This window comes from Perognathus longimembris, chromosome 8 (genome assembly GCF_023159225.1).
Source record: "Perognathus longimembris pacificus isolate PPM17 chromosome 8, ASM2315922v1, whole genome shotgun sequence".
Taxonomy (NCBI): Eukaryota; Metazoa; Chordata; class Mammalia; order Rodentia; family Heteromyidae; genus Perognathus; species Perognathus longimembris.
Window position 1 is genome coordinate 24705947 of NC_063168.1, and position 16548 is coordinate 24722494.

Below are 16548 nucleotides of genomic sequence, written 5' to 3' on the forward strand. Positions count from 1 at the left end.
ACACTTCAGCGCCCCGTCCTCCACTCCTTTCTCAAACACAGATGGCTTCTAGCCTCCTTGGAAGCTCCTTCAGGCCTTCCAACATCCTCACCACCACAGCAGCTCCGTGAGCACGGGTGCAGGCTGGTTTCCTTCCCTTCTGCCATTTCCATGAAGGAGGGCCAGGGCAAGAGTCGGCTTCAGAGGCGGGCTCCGCCCGAGGGCTCCCCTAGGATCCCCCACCCCGGGCGCGGGTGGGCCTCCCCACAGATCCGAGGGAGGCAGGGGCAAGGGGAGGAGGGCTTCTCAGTAGGAGGGCTGCTGTGGCCCCTCTTCCGAGGGCCCCTCCTCGATGAGCTCCAGGTCGAACTCGTCCTCCAGCGAGCCCCCGACGGGCAGCAGGCGGAACTTCTTCCCCTTGAGCGTGCAGGTGCGGTGCTCGAAGTCCAGCACGGCGTTGTGGTCCTGCAGCACGTCGGTGCCGATGATGGCCTCCTCCGCGCTGGCGTTGGCCACCAGGAACTCGGCCTTCAGCTTCAGCTTGCCCAGCGACACCACGGTGTCCCAGACGCCCAGGATCTTCATCTCGGCCCCGTTGGCCACCTTCACCACGTTCTCGAAGGGCCGCAGGGTGTCCAGGTCGCCGTCGGTGACCTCCTCCCACAGGCTGGGGTGCACCACGGACACCTGCGCCCCGGAGTCCACCAGGAAGCGCACCGGCACGCCGCCGATCTTCCCCTTGAGGTAGTAGCCCTTGCCCATGCTGTTGGCGAACACGATCTCCTTGGGCCGGGGGCCGGCGGCCTCCCCGGGGCCCCCGAAGGCCTTCAGGAGCGCGTCCTTCACCACGGCGTAGTCGCCCTGCTCGTGGGGACCCAGTCCGTGGTAGACCTCCAGGGCGTCCCCCCGGAGCGCCTCTCTCAGGAACCGGAGCTTGGTGGCGTGGTCCCAATGGTTGAGGTCGTCGATCACCTCGAAGCGGTGCAGCCAGCGGCCCGGGGCCACGCTGCCGCCGTCGAAAGGCTCCGGGAGGAAGGCATGCTCGCGGCGGCCCGCCTGGCTCCTGGCTCCGCTCGTGGCCATCGCTCTGCTCGCCTCGGGGACCTCAGCCGCAACCCACGCCAAGGAGAGAAGGCCACAGAGCAGTGTGGGCGCAATCACGCTGGAAGACGCGGCCTGTGGACGCAGCCTGGATTCCTTGCCCGGCCTGGGCAAGCAGACGGGAGCAGGCGGGGGCTGGCCGGCTGGCTCCTGGCACAGAGGCAGGCAGGCAGGGTGTGTGTGTGTGTGTGTGTGTGGCCCGATCGCTCTGCAGAGCCTTTTTGATGCCTAGCTGGGGCCCCCAGGGCTCCCCATTCTCCTTTGTTCTGGAAGCTCCACCCCCCCTCAGCCCCGCCTTCCTGCCAGCATCCTGCCTGACTAGCAGGATGGGTGCCTCACCCTGCTGTAGCCATCCATGGGACTGACCCAAGTCAGCCCACGTGGCAAGAAAGGCAGTCTCAGTGGGGGCTGGGGGTAAGTAGGTACCCTCCCCAGCTTGTGTCCCTGAATAACCCAGATGAGGACACAGGATGTGATGACATTCAGGTGTTTGCCCTTAGCCAGAGAAGGAAGGGGAAGACAGGGACCAGACACCCATCTGCTTTTAGTTTGGAGCCCCTTTGGCCTCACCTAAATGACCATTCTGAGTGGTCAAAGGGAAGAAGCCTGTATTTATTGAGCTCCCAGGAGTCCCAGGCTCTTGTCTGGGTGTCTATTGTATATTCCAAACTTAAGTATGGGATCCTAGAAGATTCCCTGGTGAGGGAGACAGAAGAGGATGCCAGAATCAGGAGAGCACAGAAAGGGGTGTGTGTGTGTGTGTGTGTGTGTGTGTTGATCATGGGGCTTGAAACTCAGGGCCTGGATGCTGTCCCTGAGCTCTTTTTGCTCAAGGCTACGGCTCTACCACTTTTAGCCACAGCACCACTTCCAGAAAGCATTTTTAAATGAGTTAGGACACACACTTACACATACACACACACACACACACACACACACACACACACACACCCTCAATTTCTAAAGTAATATGCCTTTATCCCCTAATTCAGAGTCCTTTTTCCAGGGTAGCCCTCATCCCGTGGGCCTTCATTGATGTCCAGAAGTGGCCTAACCTCATCTTGTGGTGTGGACAGCAAAGCCCAGGATCTGACTCTGACTCGAAGTGGCTCCCAGGCTCAGTTCCTCCTGTGCTGTCCCCTCCCTGTCTGGCCCCTCCATCTTGCAGGAACTTTGCAACAAGCCCCCTCTGTAGATACTGCACCCCTTCCTTTCCCACCCCAACCTGGTTATTTCCTGAAAGAGCCAGGGGGAGTCTCCCTTCTTCTGAGTTCTGAGTTTGGGAAACATCTGCCATGTTGGCCATGCCACGGAAAAGGGCCTCGAAGGCTCTGGCTGGAGAAGAGCATCCGGGTGACATTTTGCCCCTCCACTTCTGGGGTGAAGGTCAGTCCTGGACATGCCACAGAGGTCCGTGGGGGTAGGTCTGCGAGCCCAAGCACTGGAGCCTGGCTTGGGCCTGTGTAGTGAGGTCGGGGCTGTTGGAAGGACCCAGTTTTATGACCCTGTTCAAGTGTCATCTCCATGTAGCCTTTTCTTCCATCCTTAGCACATGTACACACTTACAGCTGAACGCGTGTTCCAAGGTGTGCTGGTGGTTTGTCCCCAAGTCTGTCTCCTGCAACAAAGCAGTCTTTGGCTCACGAACCAGCCATTTGTGACTGTCTCCAGTCCTCATAGAAACTTATTCAGGGACCAAGGGGGTGATCTCTGAGCTCCAGGCCTGCCCATGTGTTGTCACCAAGCAGGAGTGGTGAAGAATGGCAAAGGAAAAAGGCACAATGGCATAGTTGTGGCTCTGGGGCTGCTTTTCCTGGCCAAGATCCTGCCCTTAGCTGGTCCTTTATGCTGAATACCCTGTGTGCCAGGCTCAGTCGTAGCCCTGGAAGTCCCCAACCACACTTCAACACCCTCAAATTCTGTTCCTGTGTCCAGCGCCTTTGACCTGACACCGTGAGCCAGCAGAAAAGCACTTGGTCAACACCTTTCCCCATAGCTGCCTGGCTAAGGAGGGGCCTGGTGGCATTCCAGGAGTCCTGCAGAGGGGAAGTGGAGCACTGGGAAGGTGTCAAGTCCAGGTGAGCCTCCGAGAAGATTACACAATGAAAAGTGTGCATCCAGAAAAATAATGTAGCCACCCACGAGACCAGGAAGCCCCTTCTGCCAGCCGACTTGCATGGATAGACCTGGGGCTGTTGGGATGGGAGTGGTTCCGTGGTCTTGGGGCTGACCCTGTGGCTTCCTGCCTCCCAGATATTTGTCACCTCATCTACTTGGGCTGGAAGTGGGGATGTGTGAGGAGACTATCACGTGACTTGGGGGGGGGGACAAAGGTGGCTTGTCAGCTGACAAAGGACTGCTGATTTCCTACCCCGACTCTTCAAACCACAATTCTAGATGTTCAAGTCACATCTCCACGTGACTCTGACTCTAGGCTTAGGTGTCTCTCAGGGCACTATTTGCCTGGCTTTAGAGTTCATTTCAGCGAAGTTCTTTCACGTCTCTCACTTCGGTGAGCACCACTGCAACCTAACCAGCTTGGTCTATATTCTAGGACCTCAAAGCACAGCAGGTGCCTATCCATCCAGGTTGGGTAAGGGCAATTTGAAAAAAAAAAAAAAAAAGACAGAAAGTACAGTGCTGAGCTTGAGGAGGCTGACCCAGGTCCTGGGGGCTGAGCTTCCATGGGCTCTGAGGACATTGGCCTCACTGAACAGTGAAGCAAGAACTGGTGGTTAAATGTTCAGGAATTTGCTAAGCCAATTGCTAAGCCAATTGGTAGCTTGAAATTGGGTGGATGGAGTGGGAGTATTTACACCACAGAAATTGAGAATGCTAAATCGGGCCTTTTTTTTTTTTCTAGAAAGCCACTTTATCTTTTTCATGGAGGCCTGGAATCTCAATCTCTCTCTCTCTCTCTCTCTCTCTCTCTCTCTCACACACACACACACACACACACACACACACACACACACACACACACACACACAATTTTTGTGGCAATCTCCACTCTTTCTCAGCTGCCTGGGCCTGAATCACCTGTGTGATGGAAGAAGCCAGGCCCACCTGGCCAGCAACCTTGTCCACTGTCTCCATTTTCTCCGGCCAGGGCCCTTCCACGGGGAGGCCCTGGAGACCCTCTCCACACCTGGATTGTACAGCTCCGCCAGTGCTGGTTACCCTGATTGCTGGAAGGGGTCAGAGGTTAACCTTTGTCTGAGTTTCTGCAGCTAGAATCAGGAACATAGTGGAGATAATTTCTCAAGTTCCTTAGCCCATCCATGGAACGACCCAGAAGCACACAGGCAGGGCCTTTGGAATGGCTATAGTAAGTCATGGTGCTAAACCAGCTGGGGCAGGCAGGGAGCCTCCTCCCAGAACCCAGCACATGGCAGTAATTATTGACAAGTATAGGTATTGGGGTGGAACACCCTCATTATCACCCCATTAGCATCTCCTGGGTGTGAAGCAGGCACTCTGAACTTGACTGAGAGAAGGCAATAAACAGGAAGGACTTAAGGAATCCCCACCCTCCACACCCCCTCATGGAAATTTCTCGAGGGTGAGCTCTGCTGGCCCAATTCTGTCCTGGCACCCTGGTTCTCTCTTCTATTTCTCTTCTCCTAGGGGAGTTGAGCAGAAGAGTGGGAGTCCAGAGCAGGGCCCTTCAGAGCCCAGAGAACTGAAGCCCTCAGAGAGCAGTCAGACACCTTTAGGTGCTCCTGCTGCCTGAAGGCTTCTGAGGAATACAGTGGGGATTGGGGAGGAGCCCAGCACCCTCCCGTCCTGGGAGGTGGAGCCATGACCCACAGGCAAGCTCGGGAATGACGGGCCTGGGGACAGACCTGATCTTCCAGGCATTTCAACAAGGAACTGAGAGCAAGAGACCATGGGGGATGGTGATGCCATCCATGGGGGATGGTGATGCCCGTCGTGAGGCTGTGCCTGGAACAGGAGGCGGCTCTGGGAAACCGAGGTCCGCCTGTGCCATGCACAGGTCCCCTCCATGGCTTCTCTGCAGGCGGCCACTGGCTACCTCTCTACTGAGGCAGAGGAGGGAATGAGAGAGAGGGAGGATGGAAAGATTACAAAAGAAAGAACTCCACTCCACACACTGTACATTCTAGCTTGTGCATGGGAAACACGCTGTAGACACACTATGCAATGCTATGCATACACCATGTAACATGCTGCATACACACTATGCACACACTGTAGACACACTATGCACATGTGATGCACACACCGGGTATGTACTATGCAATATTGCACACACATGCTACGTACACGCTGTGCACATGCTGTGTACACACTATGCACAGTGTATACACTGCACACCTTCATATGCACTATGCAACATGTTGCATACACACTGTGCACATGCTGCATACACACTGTGTGCACGCTGCATACACACTGTGCACACGCGGCATATACACTGTGCACACGCGGCATACACACTGTGCACACGCGGCATATACACTGTGCGCACGCTGCATCCAGGCCGCACGCACACATGTATATGTACGGTGACCCAGGGTTCTCAGATGAAAACGGTGAAGACATTGTGTAATGTGCACGTGGAATTCTTTTGTTTTGCGTATTTATTTGCTCTTGCATTGCCAGTGAGTATTAAAATCCTACTTATTGGAGGCACCTGCTGTTTATTAGCCTCTAGGCACACTTGCTGCTTTAGAAAACTAGGCAGGTCCCATCCCCAAGGCTTACAAGCTAATGAAAACAGTATGCAGATGTTTAACAGCCAGGTTTTGAAGAGTTTAAGACCAACGTGTGTCTGCAGGCTGACCCACTTCAAGCAGCCCCCGGTCACAGCCACGCTGCTTTGAAGGAGCCAGTTTGTAAGTGGGTCAGCCTTTCTTCTGCTCCTTCCCACGGGAGGCAAGGACCTGGGGCACTTGATCTTTCTGCCCAGGGCCACTTGCCACAGCTCACCACCTAGGCCACCCCAAAGCCCTGCCCCAGGCTTGCATGGACGGGGGTGGGCAGCTGCTAGGAGCACTGTCCTCAAATACATTCTTCCCCAGCCATTGCTGCAGGAAGCTATGGCCCTAGGTCTTCAAGCTAAAGAGAAAACCTCAGAGGTGAGTCTACTAGGGCACTCAACCCAGAGACTCAGATGGGAGCCCAAGGGGGCCTCCAGGAAGCTCTAACCAAAGCAAAGAGGGCTGGGAAATCCAAGCTGGGTTCCCTAATCCCAAACCATTGACCAACCTACCAGTACCTGCCCCGAAGCCCTGGGAACCGCCATGCTCTTCAACAGTCTTGGGCATCGGCATTCGAACAGGGCCATTCTCTGTGCCCTCCTTGTCTCCTTTCTTGGGCCTTGTCACGCTCCTCCAGAGAAACGTCCTGCTCCAGCCCTCACCAAACAGGCCCATGTCCCCTCAGAGGGTGCCTACAAGGCCCTTTGCAAGTTCCTTGCTGCCCCAGCACCCCTCTTCTGGTTTGGGCCACCTTCCCTTCATTGCCACCTGGCTTAGAGGCTTTTCTGCGAGAAATGGCCCAGCTCAGGCCACCAGGGAATTGGGCGCATCAGGAGGCCGCAAGATGCCCGGTACGGGGCATGGCCCTGCAGAGTCCCGGAGTATACTGGGTACCACGATCTGGGCCTGGTGCCATGGTCAGCCCTCAGGACTGGGGTCAGGACCTGGGCTAACCCAGAGAGTCAGTAGGAACGAGTTGCTGACTAACTCCTAGAAGTGTAATCTGCCGAACTGGTTCTCTCTTGTTTTGCTCTTTCAATCAAACGGGAAGATTACTAAGGTGTCCTCCAGCCCCCCATGGGCCCAGCCCTCCCAAGTGAGTTTCCACCCAGTTCTCAGGTCCTAGACTAAACCCTCATCCCCTGCTGCTCCCAGTGCTGCTGCCCTCCTTGGGGCCACAGAGTCTGTCTGAAGAGCTGGACAGGCCAGCTTGAAGAAAGACTCCACGCAGCCCCCTCCCCATCCCTATCTTCAGCGTCCCCTCCACTCGACTGAGATTGGAGAAGGGACTTGTAAAACAGGCCCAGACAGCTCGGGGGATGTGAAACCACTTTTCACAAACACCTCAGCCATTTATGAAATATTCAGGCAATCAAAATACATAGCTTGAGTAATCGCCAGATACAAATGGGCCTCTAATGACACCAGAAACTCAGCTTCGAGTCAGCCACATGGAGGACTTGGTCCAATTTGAAACACCTCAAAGGAAGCTTTGAACTGATCGTGAAATCGTTTTAATTGCTCTAATGATAACTGGTATTGTGAGCAATGAAGACCCATGATGTAGCTGCCACACAGGGACCTGTGACTCTGGAGTGCATTGCTGATTTAGCTTTGTTCCTATCATCAAGATGTTGGGGCAGCTAGAGGGGCAGCCTCCCCTGGCACATCAAAGTGATCGCTCTTCTTTATCAACCAGAAGAACTAGAAGAGACAGGAAGAAGAAGCAGGAGAGAACAGTGGAGCCTTGCCATGTAATGGAAATCTCCAGGTTACTAGTAGCCACAGTGATGAACATTTATTTATTGCACACAATGTCCAGCCATCAGGCTGATGGCTGTAGGTTAGTTAAGCTACTCGACAGTCTGTAGTGTAGACAGGAATAAACAATACAAAATAAGTCGGTTGATTCAATTCCACACATATTTATGGAGGTCAAGCCTGCTTCCCTCTGGGAGATGAACAGACTTGTGCTTGCCCTCACAAGACTCAGGAGAGCACTGGAGCCCAAACACCCAGAACCCACAGAGGAGATAAGGGAGGAGAGCGGCACCCATTTGGAGACTGCTGCATGGCTGGTGGCCCAAGGTCCATCTGGTAACTCAACCAGGTGGAAATCAACCACTGTCACCAAAGAATGACAAAAACGCAAGGCATTCTTAAAGTAGAAAGCCAGACTAGAGGCATGGACAAGTGGTTGATGCCAGTTGTGAACAGAAAAAAGCTTAGTGAAGGCACAAAGCCCTGAGTTCAAGCCCTGATATCACTATCACACACACACACACACACTCTCTCTCTCTCTCTCTCTTTAAAAAAACACACACATTAGCAGTGTAACAGAGGAATGAAGAATTTACCAACCAACTTGGGTTAATTTTTATTGTTTCAAACAAAAAGACATGTTTTGTGATTATCTAGTACACAGATGGATTGTAAGATATGAAATAATCTAAGCGCTGGTGGCTGAGGCCTATAATCCTAACTACTCAGGAGGTTGAGACCTGGAGGATCACAGTGCAAAGCCTGCCTGAACAAGAAAGTCCTCAAGACTCGGCTTCTAATGCAAATGCCAGGAGTGTCTCAAGTGTCTAGCTGAAAGCAAGAAAGCCAAGCAAGCTTTGAGTTCTAGTCTTAGCTAAAATATACAAATATGGAAAATATATATTTATCCCAAACAAAATTAATTTGCCACATGTAGTGTACGCTGGTAATTTCTATTTGACTTCATTTCTCTCTCTCTCTCTCTCTTTTTTTTTTTTATAGGTGGAGACCAGTACTGGAGCTTGAACTCAAGGCCTCAACCCCCTCCCTCAAATTTTTCTTGAGAGCTTGTTTGGCGGCTCTAGCAGGGGAGCGCTTCATCAAAGACCGGTCCTCCTCTATCGGGGATGGTTGTCCTCTTCGACCAAGCGCGTAGCTTCGGGAGGGACGCACATGGAGCGGTGAGGGAGGAAGGGGACACCCGCCTAGCCAGCCAGATCAGCTGAATCAACCCTGGCGATCAATGGGGTGACAGATGTCGCAGCCAGATCGCCCTCACATCCTCCCCCAAATTTTTCTAATCAAGGCTGGCACTCTGCCATTTGGGCCATACCTCCACTTCTGGCTTTTTGCTGAATAATTGGAGGTAAGAATCTCAAGAATTTGTCTTGTCTGTCTTCCATCTATAAGCCTCAGATCTCAGCCTCCTGATTAGCTAGAATGATAGGTTTGAGTCCTGGCATCTGGCCTTTTTCCTTCTTTTTAAAACTAAGGTAATAATTTTATTGAATTAAAAATCCCCTTGTAACACTAATAGCTAATAAATAAATAATTTTAAACACAGAGTAATGTCACATGAAATTAACCTGCCAACCCTCCATTGGTCCTGATCTACCATTTGAAAAATGACCCCAACCAGTGGGGAGCAACCTAGGTTCTATCCAGAAATAATGCCTTAGAAGCAAGGAGCAGGGACAGAGATCTTGATATTGGATAGAACAGGGCCAGATTTATGCATTTCCAGTCTTCCTCAGATTTCACTTCTTAAAAATGCAATAAGAATGCATTATTAATCACAATCCCAGACCTAAAGCCGTATTATAGCACTATAATAACAAAAACAGCTTGGTATTGACACAAAAATAAACCTAAAGATCAACTTAGACTTATCTGACATTTGATAAAGGGGGGAATATATAGAGTAGAAAGAAGATAGCCTCTTCAATAATGGGCGTTGGGAAAAGTGGGCAGCCATATGCAGAAAGTTAAAAGTGGATCCCTGCTGGTCACCATGCCAATTCAAAGAGGATCAAAAACCCCACGTCAAACCTGGAACTTGGGAATTACTGCAAGAGGGAGTATGAGGAACACTATAACTTAGAAGCATAGGAAGGAACTTTTTGAAATGAGTCCCTGAGGCACAGCACATAGGAGAGAGGCTTGACAAAACAAAAAGCTTCTGCACAGCATAGGACATAGCTACTAAGTTAGAAAGACAGCTAACGGACGAAGATCTTTACCAGCAATATATCTGACAAAGGCCCAATATCCAGAATATACAAGGAGCTCAAAAAACTAACTCTTCCCAAAGCTAATAAACCAATCACTAAATGGGTAAGGGAGCTAAGGAGAGACTTCTCAGAAGAGGTAAGAATGGCAAAGAAACACATGAAGAAATGCTCATTATCCCTGGCCATAAAGGAAATGCAAATCAAAACAAATCTTAGATTCCATCTCACCAGAGTAAGATTGGCCAACATTGTGAATTTGAACAACAAATGTTGGCAGGGGTGTGGGGGAAAAGGAATCCTACTGCACTGTTGAGGGGAATGTAAACTAGTACAACCACTCTAGACAGCAGCGACTGGAAGCATGGCTCAAGAGACTCAAATCATAGGAACCAACCAAATGCTGGAAGCAGCACTGTGGCTCAAGTGGTAGGGTGCTAGCCTTGAGCAGAAGTGCTCAGGGACAGTGCCCAGGCCTTGAGTTCAAACCCCATGAATGCCAATTGGAACAAGCTATCCAAGCAATAGCACCTAGACTTTTGGGACAAGGTCAGTCCTGACAACAAGGAACCATGGAGAGGAGTAAGAGGAGATGAAGTCAATCCTAAATGGAGTCACTTTAAACTTGCCCTTCCAAAATTAATCAGAAATGTCCATACCTGTCCATTTTCCATCTGGACAGGAATTTGCATTCTTGCCTTTGTTATTTGCTATTTGTATATATTAGCCTCTGACTGGTTACTCCCAACCAGTCTGCTACCCAATTGCCCCAAAATACCCCTAAACACTCCCTTCCTGCCTCCAGTCCAGTTATTCCTCCTTCCTTGTAATGGGCCACAATTGGGTTTATGTCCCAAATGGAACTTTTCTGGCTTGTGGCCAGAGTGTGTTCTCCCATGTCATTCATGTTAACTGGTCCTGTGAACTTGTCAGCCTTTTGCCTGACCTTTTCAAAAGTCTCTTTTAACAGGATAACATCTCTCACCCAGGACACCACCTGGGAATTTGCAGTTCAAGACCATCCTCTTACTAGAGGCAACTGGAGGCTTCACTTACACTGCTCTGCCCAGTGCAGATCTGGATCCTGGAGACCTCAGCCCCAGTGACTCCTTGATGTGCCCAAGCTGCAGGAGGTAGCCAGAGGAGACCATGACACCCATTGGCTCTGATAACCATTCTCATGGAAATGATGAGGACTTTTACCAACCAAACTGTCAAGCAAATACTTCTTGGACAGTACCCGGGCAAACGATGAATCGGGGATCCCTGACTACTTCGCTCCTCTACAGCAGCAGGGAGTAGCTCCAGAAGAAACAACCTCTGCCCATACTCCCGGCCTGGTACCCCTCCCCAGTTATTAATAAACAACAAATGGGGGAATGTTAGCATTTCCCCTGCCTCAGGTCCTCAGCTCCTCCAATTAGCCCCCAGATCCACCCATACCTAATGAGCCACTCCTACTCACTATTAAGACCTACCTACTTCCCCTTTAGCCCCAGAGAGAAGCTGCCACCTGGATAAGGTGCAGCCGCCATGTAGCTCCCTCTCCCATGGGAACTATGGCCCCACTAATAAACCTCCTTATAAACCTTTTTCTCCTGTCTGTGACTATCTCCGCATGGTCCCTTGGGATGGCTGCGACATATCCTTTCAATCTGTCTTTGGGAGAGAAGAGGAGCACAGAAATGGAGAAATAAAGGATGAGTAAATGCAACAATGGTACTCACTAGACACTATGTTGAAAATGAACTGTACAACTTGTGTGTAGGGATGGGAGGGAAAAAGTGGGAGAAAGCAAAGGAAGGAGTGACATGGTCCAAAAAGAAATGTACTTCTTATCTGACTTACGTAACTGTAACCCCTCTATATATTACCTTTATATCAATAAAAATAAAAATTAAAAAGGGGCTGGGAATGTGGCTTAGCGGTAGAGTGCTTGCTTAACATGCATGAAGCCCTGGGTTCGATTCCTCAGCACCACATAAACAGAAAAGGCCGGAAGTGGCGCTGTGACTCAAGAGGAAAAGTGCTAGCCTTGAACAAAAAGAAGTCAGGGACAGTGCTCAGGCCCTGAGTCCAAGCCCTGGGGCTGGCAAAAAAAAAAAAAAAAAAAAAAAAAAAAGAGTTGTTACACAATTTTTAAACCTGTGTAAATAAATGCACATTTGTTTATATGTGTTTCTATAGCCTGCTTGGCTACAATTCAAGTCACTCAGCCTGGTGGCTGGCATGAGCCTCAGGTGGCAGCATGGTGGGTGTCTGCTGGGACTGGGGTGGCTTTGTCAGATACTTTGAGGCCCTCAAGTCCTTGGGTGGCAGCCACACCTGCCCTGTCAATCTTATTCCAGGGGCAATTTGAACTCTCATCGTTGGGGGCTTCGCTGTAGAGCTAGGTCCCCTACACTTGGCATGAAGCAGAGGAGCCTCCGCTTCCTGTCAGTGTCCCCATGCTGGCTGGGGGTCTCCCCACAGCTACCTCAGTTCTTGGAGTGTCTATGCCCATGCAGGCTAATCCTTCCACCAAGCCTCACCTACCTACCGCCACACTCCCCCCTCCTGCCCCACCCCGCTCCTTCCCATGGAGGGGCCAGCCCTCCCTCTTCCAAGATTCCTTCCAGGTCATCTCCCATCACTCCTCAGCCTTAAGGCAGTCTGCAGGAGGGCAAGGGGGGCTGGTAGATGTTCAACAAAGGGCTACCTGGGGGAATGCATGCATCCACACACACACGGTTATTAGATGTATTCTTTTATTGATATAAAGATGGCTAACAGCTTACAAATAATAACATTATGTATAGTACTGTTGATTTTCAGTTGCATACAGCAAATTGTTTTTTAAATTTTTATTGTCAAGGTGATGTACAGAGGGGGTACAGTTACATAATAAGGTAGTGAGTATATTTCTTGTCATATTTGTTACACCCTCATTTTTCTTTCCCTTCTCTAGCTCAGATAAACATATATACAATATCCAGTATACTAAAATCATATACAGTGACCACAGGGGTATGCCATAGGAAATTCACCTAGTAAATTAAACCTAATGACAATAAAATCCTCCTGTTTCCTTCTATTGGAGTTCATTTTGCTTAGCCTCATCTTATATAATCATATGTACATAGCTGTTGAGCTATTGTGATCCTCTGATAGGTCTACTCTAGACATTTTTATGTTTATTTAGTAATTGTCTGGTTTTAGAGACATGAGGTAAAGTCACTGACCAAATCATGTGGGAAAATCATTTGAAAAGAAGTTTGTTACTTTACAGACATGATCTCTACTGTTCTCCCTCCCCCCAACATCCATATATCAGGGAGACCAGGTGCCTTTGTTCTCTGTGTTCTAGAGTTGTCTTGCTCAACATTATTCGTTCAAGATCTGACCATTTCCCTGTGAATGCCATTATTTTATCATTTCTAAAAGCTATGTAGTATTCCATTGTGTATAGGAACCACATTTTTTGGATCCATTCATCTGTTTTGGGGCATCTGGGTTGTTTTCATATCTTGGCTATTGTGAATTGTGCAGCGACAAACATGGATGTGCAGATGTCTTTATGGTATCCTGAGACCTGTTGTTCAGGATAGATGCCTAGGAGTGGTATGGCTGAGTCATAGGGTATGTCTATGCTGAGTTTTTTGAGGAACCTCCATACTGTTCTCCAAAGTGGTTGTACTAATTTGCACTCCCACCAACAGTGGAGAAGGGTTCCTCTTTCCCGCATCCCCTCCAGCATTTGTTGTTGCCTGAGTTCAGAGTATAGGCCATTCTAACTGGAGTGAGGTGGTATCTCAGGGTTGTTTGTATTTGCATTTCCTTTACTGCCAGGGATGTTGAACAATTCCTCATATGTTTCTTTGCCATTTTTATTTCTTCTCCTGTGAAGTCTCTCTTTAGCTCCTTTGCCCATTTAATAATTGGTTTACTGGGTTTGGAGGGGTTTGGAGGGGTTTCTTGAGTTCTCTGTAGATGATGTAGATGATGAGGCCTTTGTCTGTTGCTTTGCTGGTGAAAATCTTTTCCTATATGGTTGGCTGCATACAGCCAACTGTATCTTACAGAATGTTTCCATTGATTTTCCCCAACCTCCCCAATTCGTAGCACTAAGCATTGAAATTTATCTCTGAGGGTCATGCATGTTGGTTGAGGTTTCTTGCTTATACCAACTCCTAAGAAGAAATAAAACAATAAAGACATAAGTTAGATGGACCTGCACTTGTTTGTCCATGGTGTGAGCAACTTCTTTTACTGACATTAGATAACAGATTTTCAATAAGAAGAGAATCTTTGTTTCACTTATTATGTCATTCATCGTTGCCAATATCCATGGTGGAAGTTTTTTCACAGGAACTGACTTCAATCCACCAGTGTGATGTCACTGAATGTAGATCTGGGAAGAAAAGCATTTCCGCAGATGAAATAGAAAACCATAAGTAATAATAAAATATTGTAAATTTATGAGGAACCGGTGAGCCTTGAATATTTTTTATCTTTGTTGTAACATTATCTAGTTATCAATTTATATAATTTTATTTTATTGGTTATACATTAAATTGTACATAGAAAGGGGTTTCCTCATGAAGTTCATATAATTTAACATTTTTTGGCAGTACTGAGGATTGAACTCAGGACCTAGCACTTGTTAGGCAATCTCTCTTATCACTTGAGCCATTCCCTTGATCCTTTTGCTTTAGTGGGTGTTTTGTTTTGTGCTGGTCCTAGGACTTGAACTCAGGGCCAGAATACTGACCTGAGCTCTTTTTGATTACCTCTTGAGCCATAGCTCCACTTCTGGCCTTTGGGTGGTTAACTGGAGAAAAGGGTCTCATGGACCTTCCTGTCCAGGCTAGCTTTGAACCATCATTCTCAGATCTCAGCCTTCTGGGTAACTAGGACTACAGGTATGAACCAGTGGTACCCAACTTTGCTTTAGTGTTTTAGAGAATGTTCTGCCCTTTCTGTCTGGGCTGTCTATGGATTGAAATGCTCTTACCTTGGCCTCCCAAGTAGACTGAGATTAGAGGTTTGCATCATTGTGCCTAGCTCAAATTGTAAAAAAAAAAAAAAAAAAGGATAACTGGCTCAAAATTCCTGGCTCATAAAATCACTGACTATGTAACAGTCAGCTCTTGGGACCCAGCAGGATCTGAGTACATCCTCTTCATTATATGGAGCCCCTTGAAGAGCTGTAAATACTTGCCAGCCCCTTCCATCCAGTGTCTATGCTCCAGGCTTCTCATATAAACCAAACGGAACTCCTTTGCTTTCTCTCACCTCTCTCTGCGATCTTGGTGAGGGTTTTTACCACCTACCAGCACCCGAGGCAGAGACCACCATCAATGCTGCCGTCCTCAGGCCGGCTCCAGGTGACGGCACCTGCGGGCCCCACCCCATGGCCTCCCACAGGGACCGCCCCTGACCTCCTCCCCGCTCCTCGCTGCTTGGCTCTGCCTGGCTCTGGCCACCTTCCTCACTGCCCTCATCTGTCCCCCCTCCTCCTGCAAAGCCACGTCCCCAGTCTCAGAGCAGTCACGGCCCTGGTCTCTCATCTGGTCTCTCCAGACCAGTCTCCAGCATGGCCTCACACTCAGCCTCTCCCTCCACCACACAGCCAGCTGTAGGCCCCTCTGCACACCTTCCTTGCACAGATGTCACACTTGCTCAGGCCATGCCCCATCCCAGGATACTCTTCTCCCTTGACATTCCTGCTTCCACGTTTAGTGGGGACCCTTCGACCTCACACTTCTCTAGGTCTAAAGCACTTGCTTAGCCTTCATGAGGCAGGCCTCGGGTTCCATCTGCAGTGCAGAAGAAAGGAAGGGATGGAGGGAGAGATGGGGAGGGGCAAAGGGAGGGTAAAGGGTAAGAAGCCCCTGGTAGAGCTCTGTGGAGGGCACTGGTAGAAACACAATAACCTGGGTTTCTAGGCGTGACAGGCTTTATCTGATGTGTGACGGAGGGTAGGGGTGGGGAATGAGGGAGGTTGCTCCAGGCCATGAGAGGGGCAGGTGCAAAGGCCCTGAGGCCTGTTGGAAGTTAAGGGTGATTCCAGCTGTCTAGCCCTCAGGCTTCAGAGAAACCTGCAGAAGGGGGCAGACCAGGTCCAGGAGGGTTTTATTTGGCCTGTGGAGAAAGCTGAATAAATGGTGATGTCAACAGTTGTGAAAATTATGGGGAGCAGTAGAAGGCTCAGCAGTTATAGGCCTAAAGGAAGGTCAATTCAAGGAATAGAAGAAAGAAACTTCAAGAGATGCCAAGGCCCATCCTGACAGCAGCAGTGTGAGGGGAGAGACAGACAGACAGGCAGACAGACAGACAGACAGACAGGCTGAAGCTAGAGGAGGGGATGACCCGCCTGAGGGGCAGCCCCAGCTTCTGGTCCCGGCACTCAGGGGAGGAAATGACACTGCGCTGACGTGGGGACTCTAGATGAGTGACTTTCGTGTTGACATGCCTCTCTGGTTTGCGGTTCCCACTTGGCACAGCCCTGTGGAAAAGCCCCCTTGCGCACTGGATACTGAACTCGGGAGTGGAGGGGGAAGTCCTGATTGCAAGCTGGCACTGGGGAGCTGCCAGCCACTCATCATCTTAGAGGGGAAAGCAGGATCTGGAGCAGGAGCCAAAGCAGCAGCTGCGAGAGGAAGGAGAAAGCTGGCGGGCTGGGGCCACTGGGGACGGGAGGAGAGGGCCTGGCAGGAGTCACGGGCGGAGAAATCTGCAAACCACCATGGGGACTTAGGACCTTGGGGCTCCCG

At 50.0% G+C, this 16548-nt stretch overlaps 1 protein-coding gene across 1 annotated transcript; it reads right to left on the reverse strand.

Annotated features, from left to right (window-relative positions):
* Nucleotides 1–282: 282 nt before the first annotated feature.
* Nucleotides 283–6479, reverse strand: Asprv1 (aspartic peptidase retroviral like 1). Its single transcript, XM_048352208.1, is given in 3 exon segments — nt 283–1212; nt 1214–1524; nt 6323–6479. Coding segments are annotated over 3 exon segments (1395 nt in total). The 3' UTR covers nt 283–285.
* Nucleotides 6480–16548: the final 10069 nt, after the last annotated feature.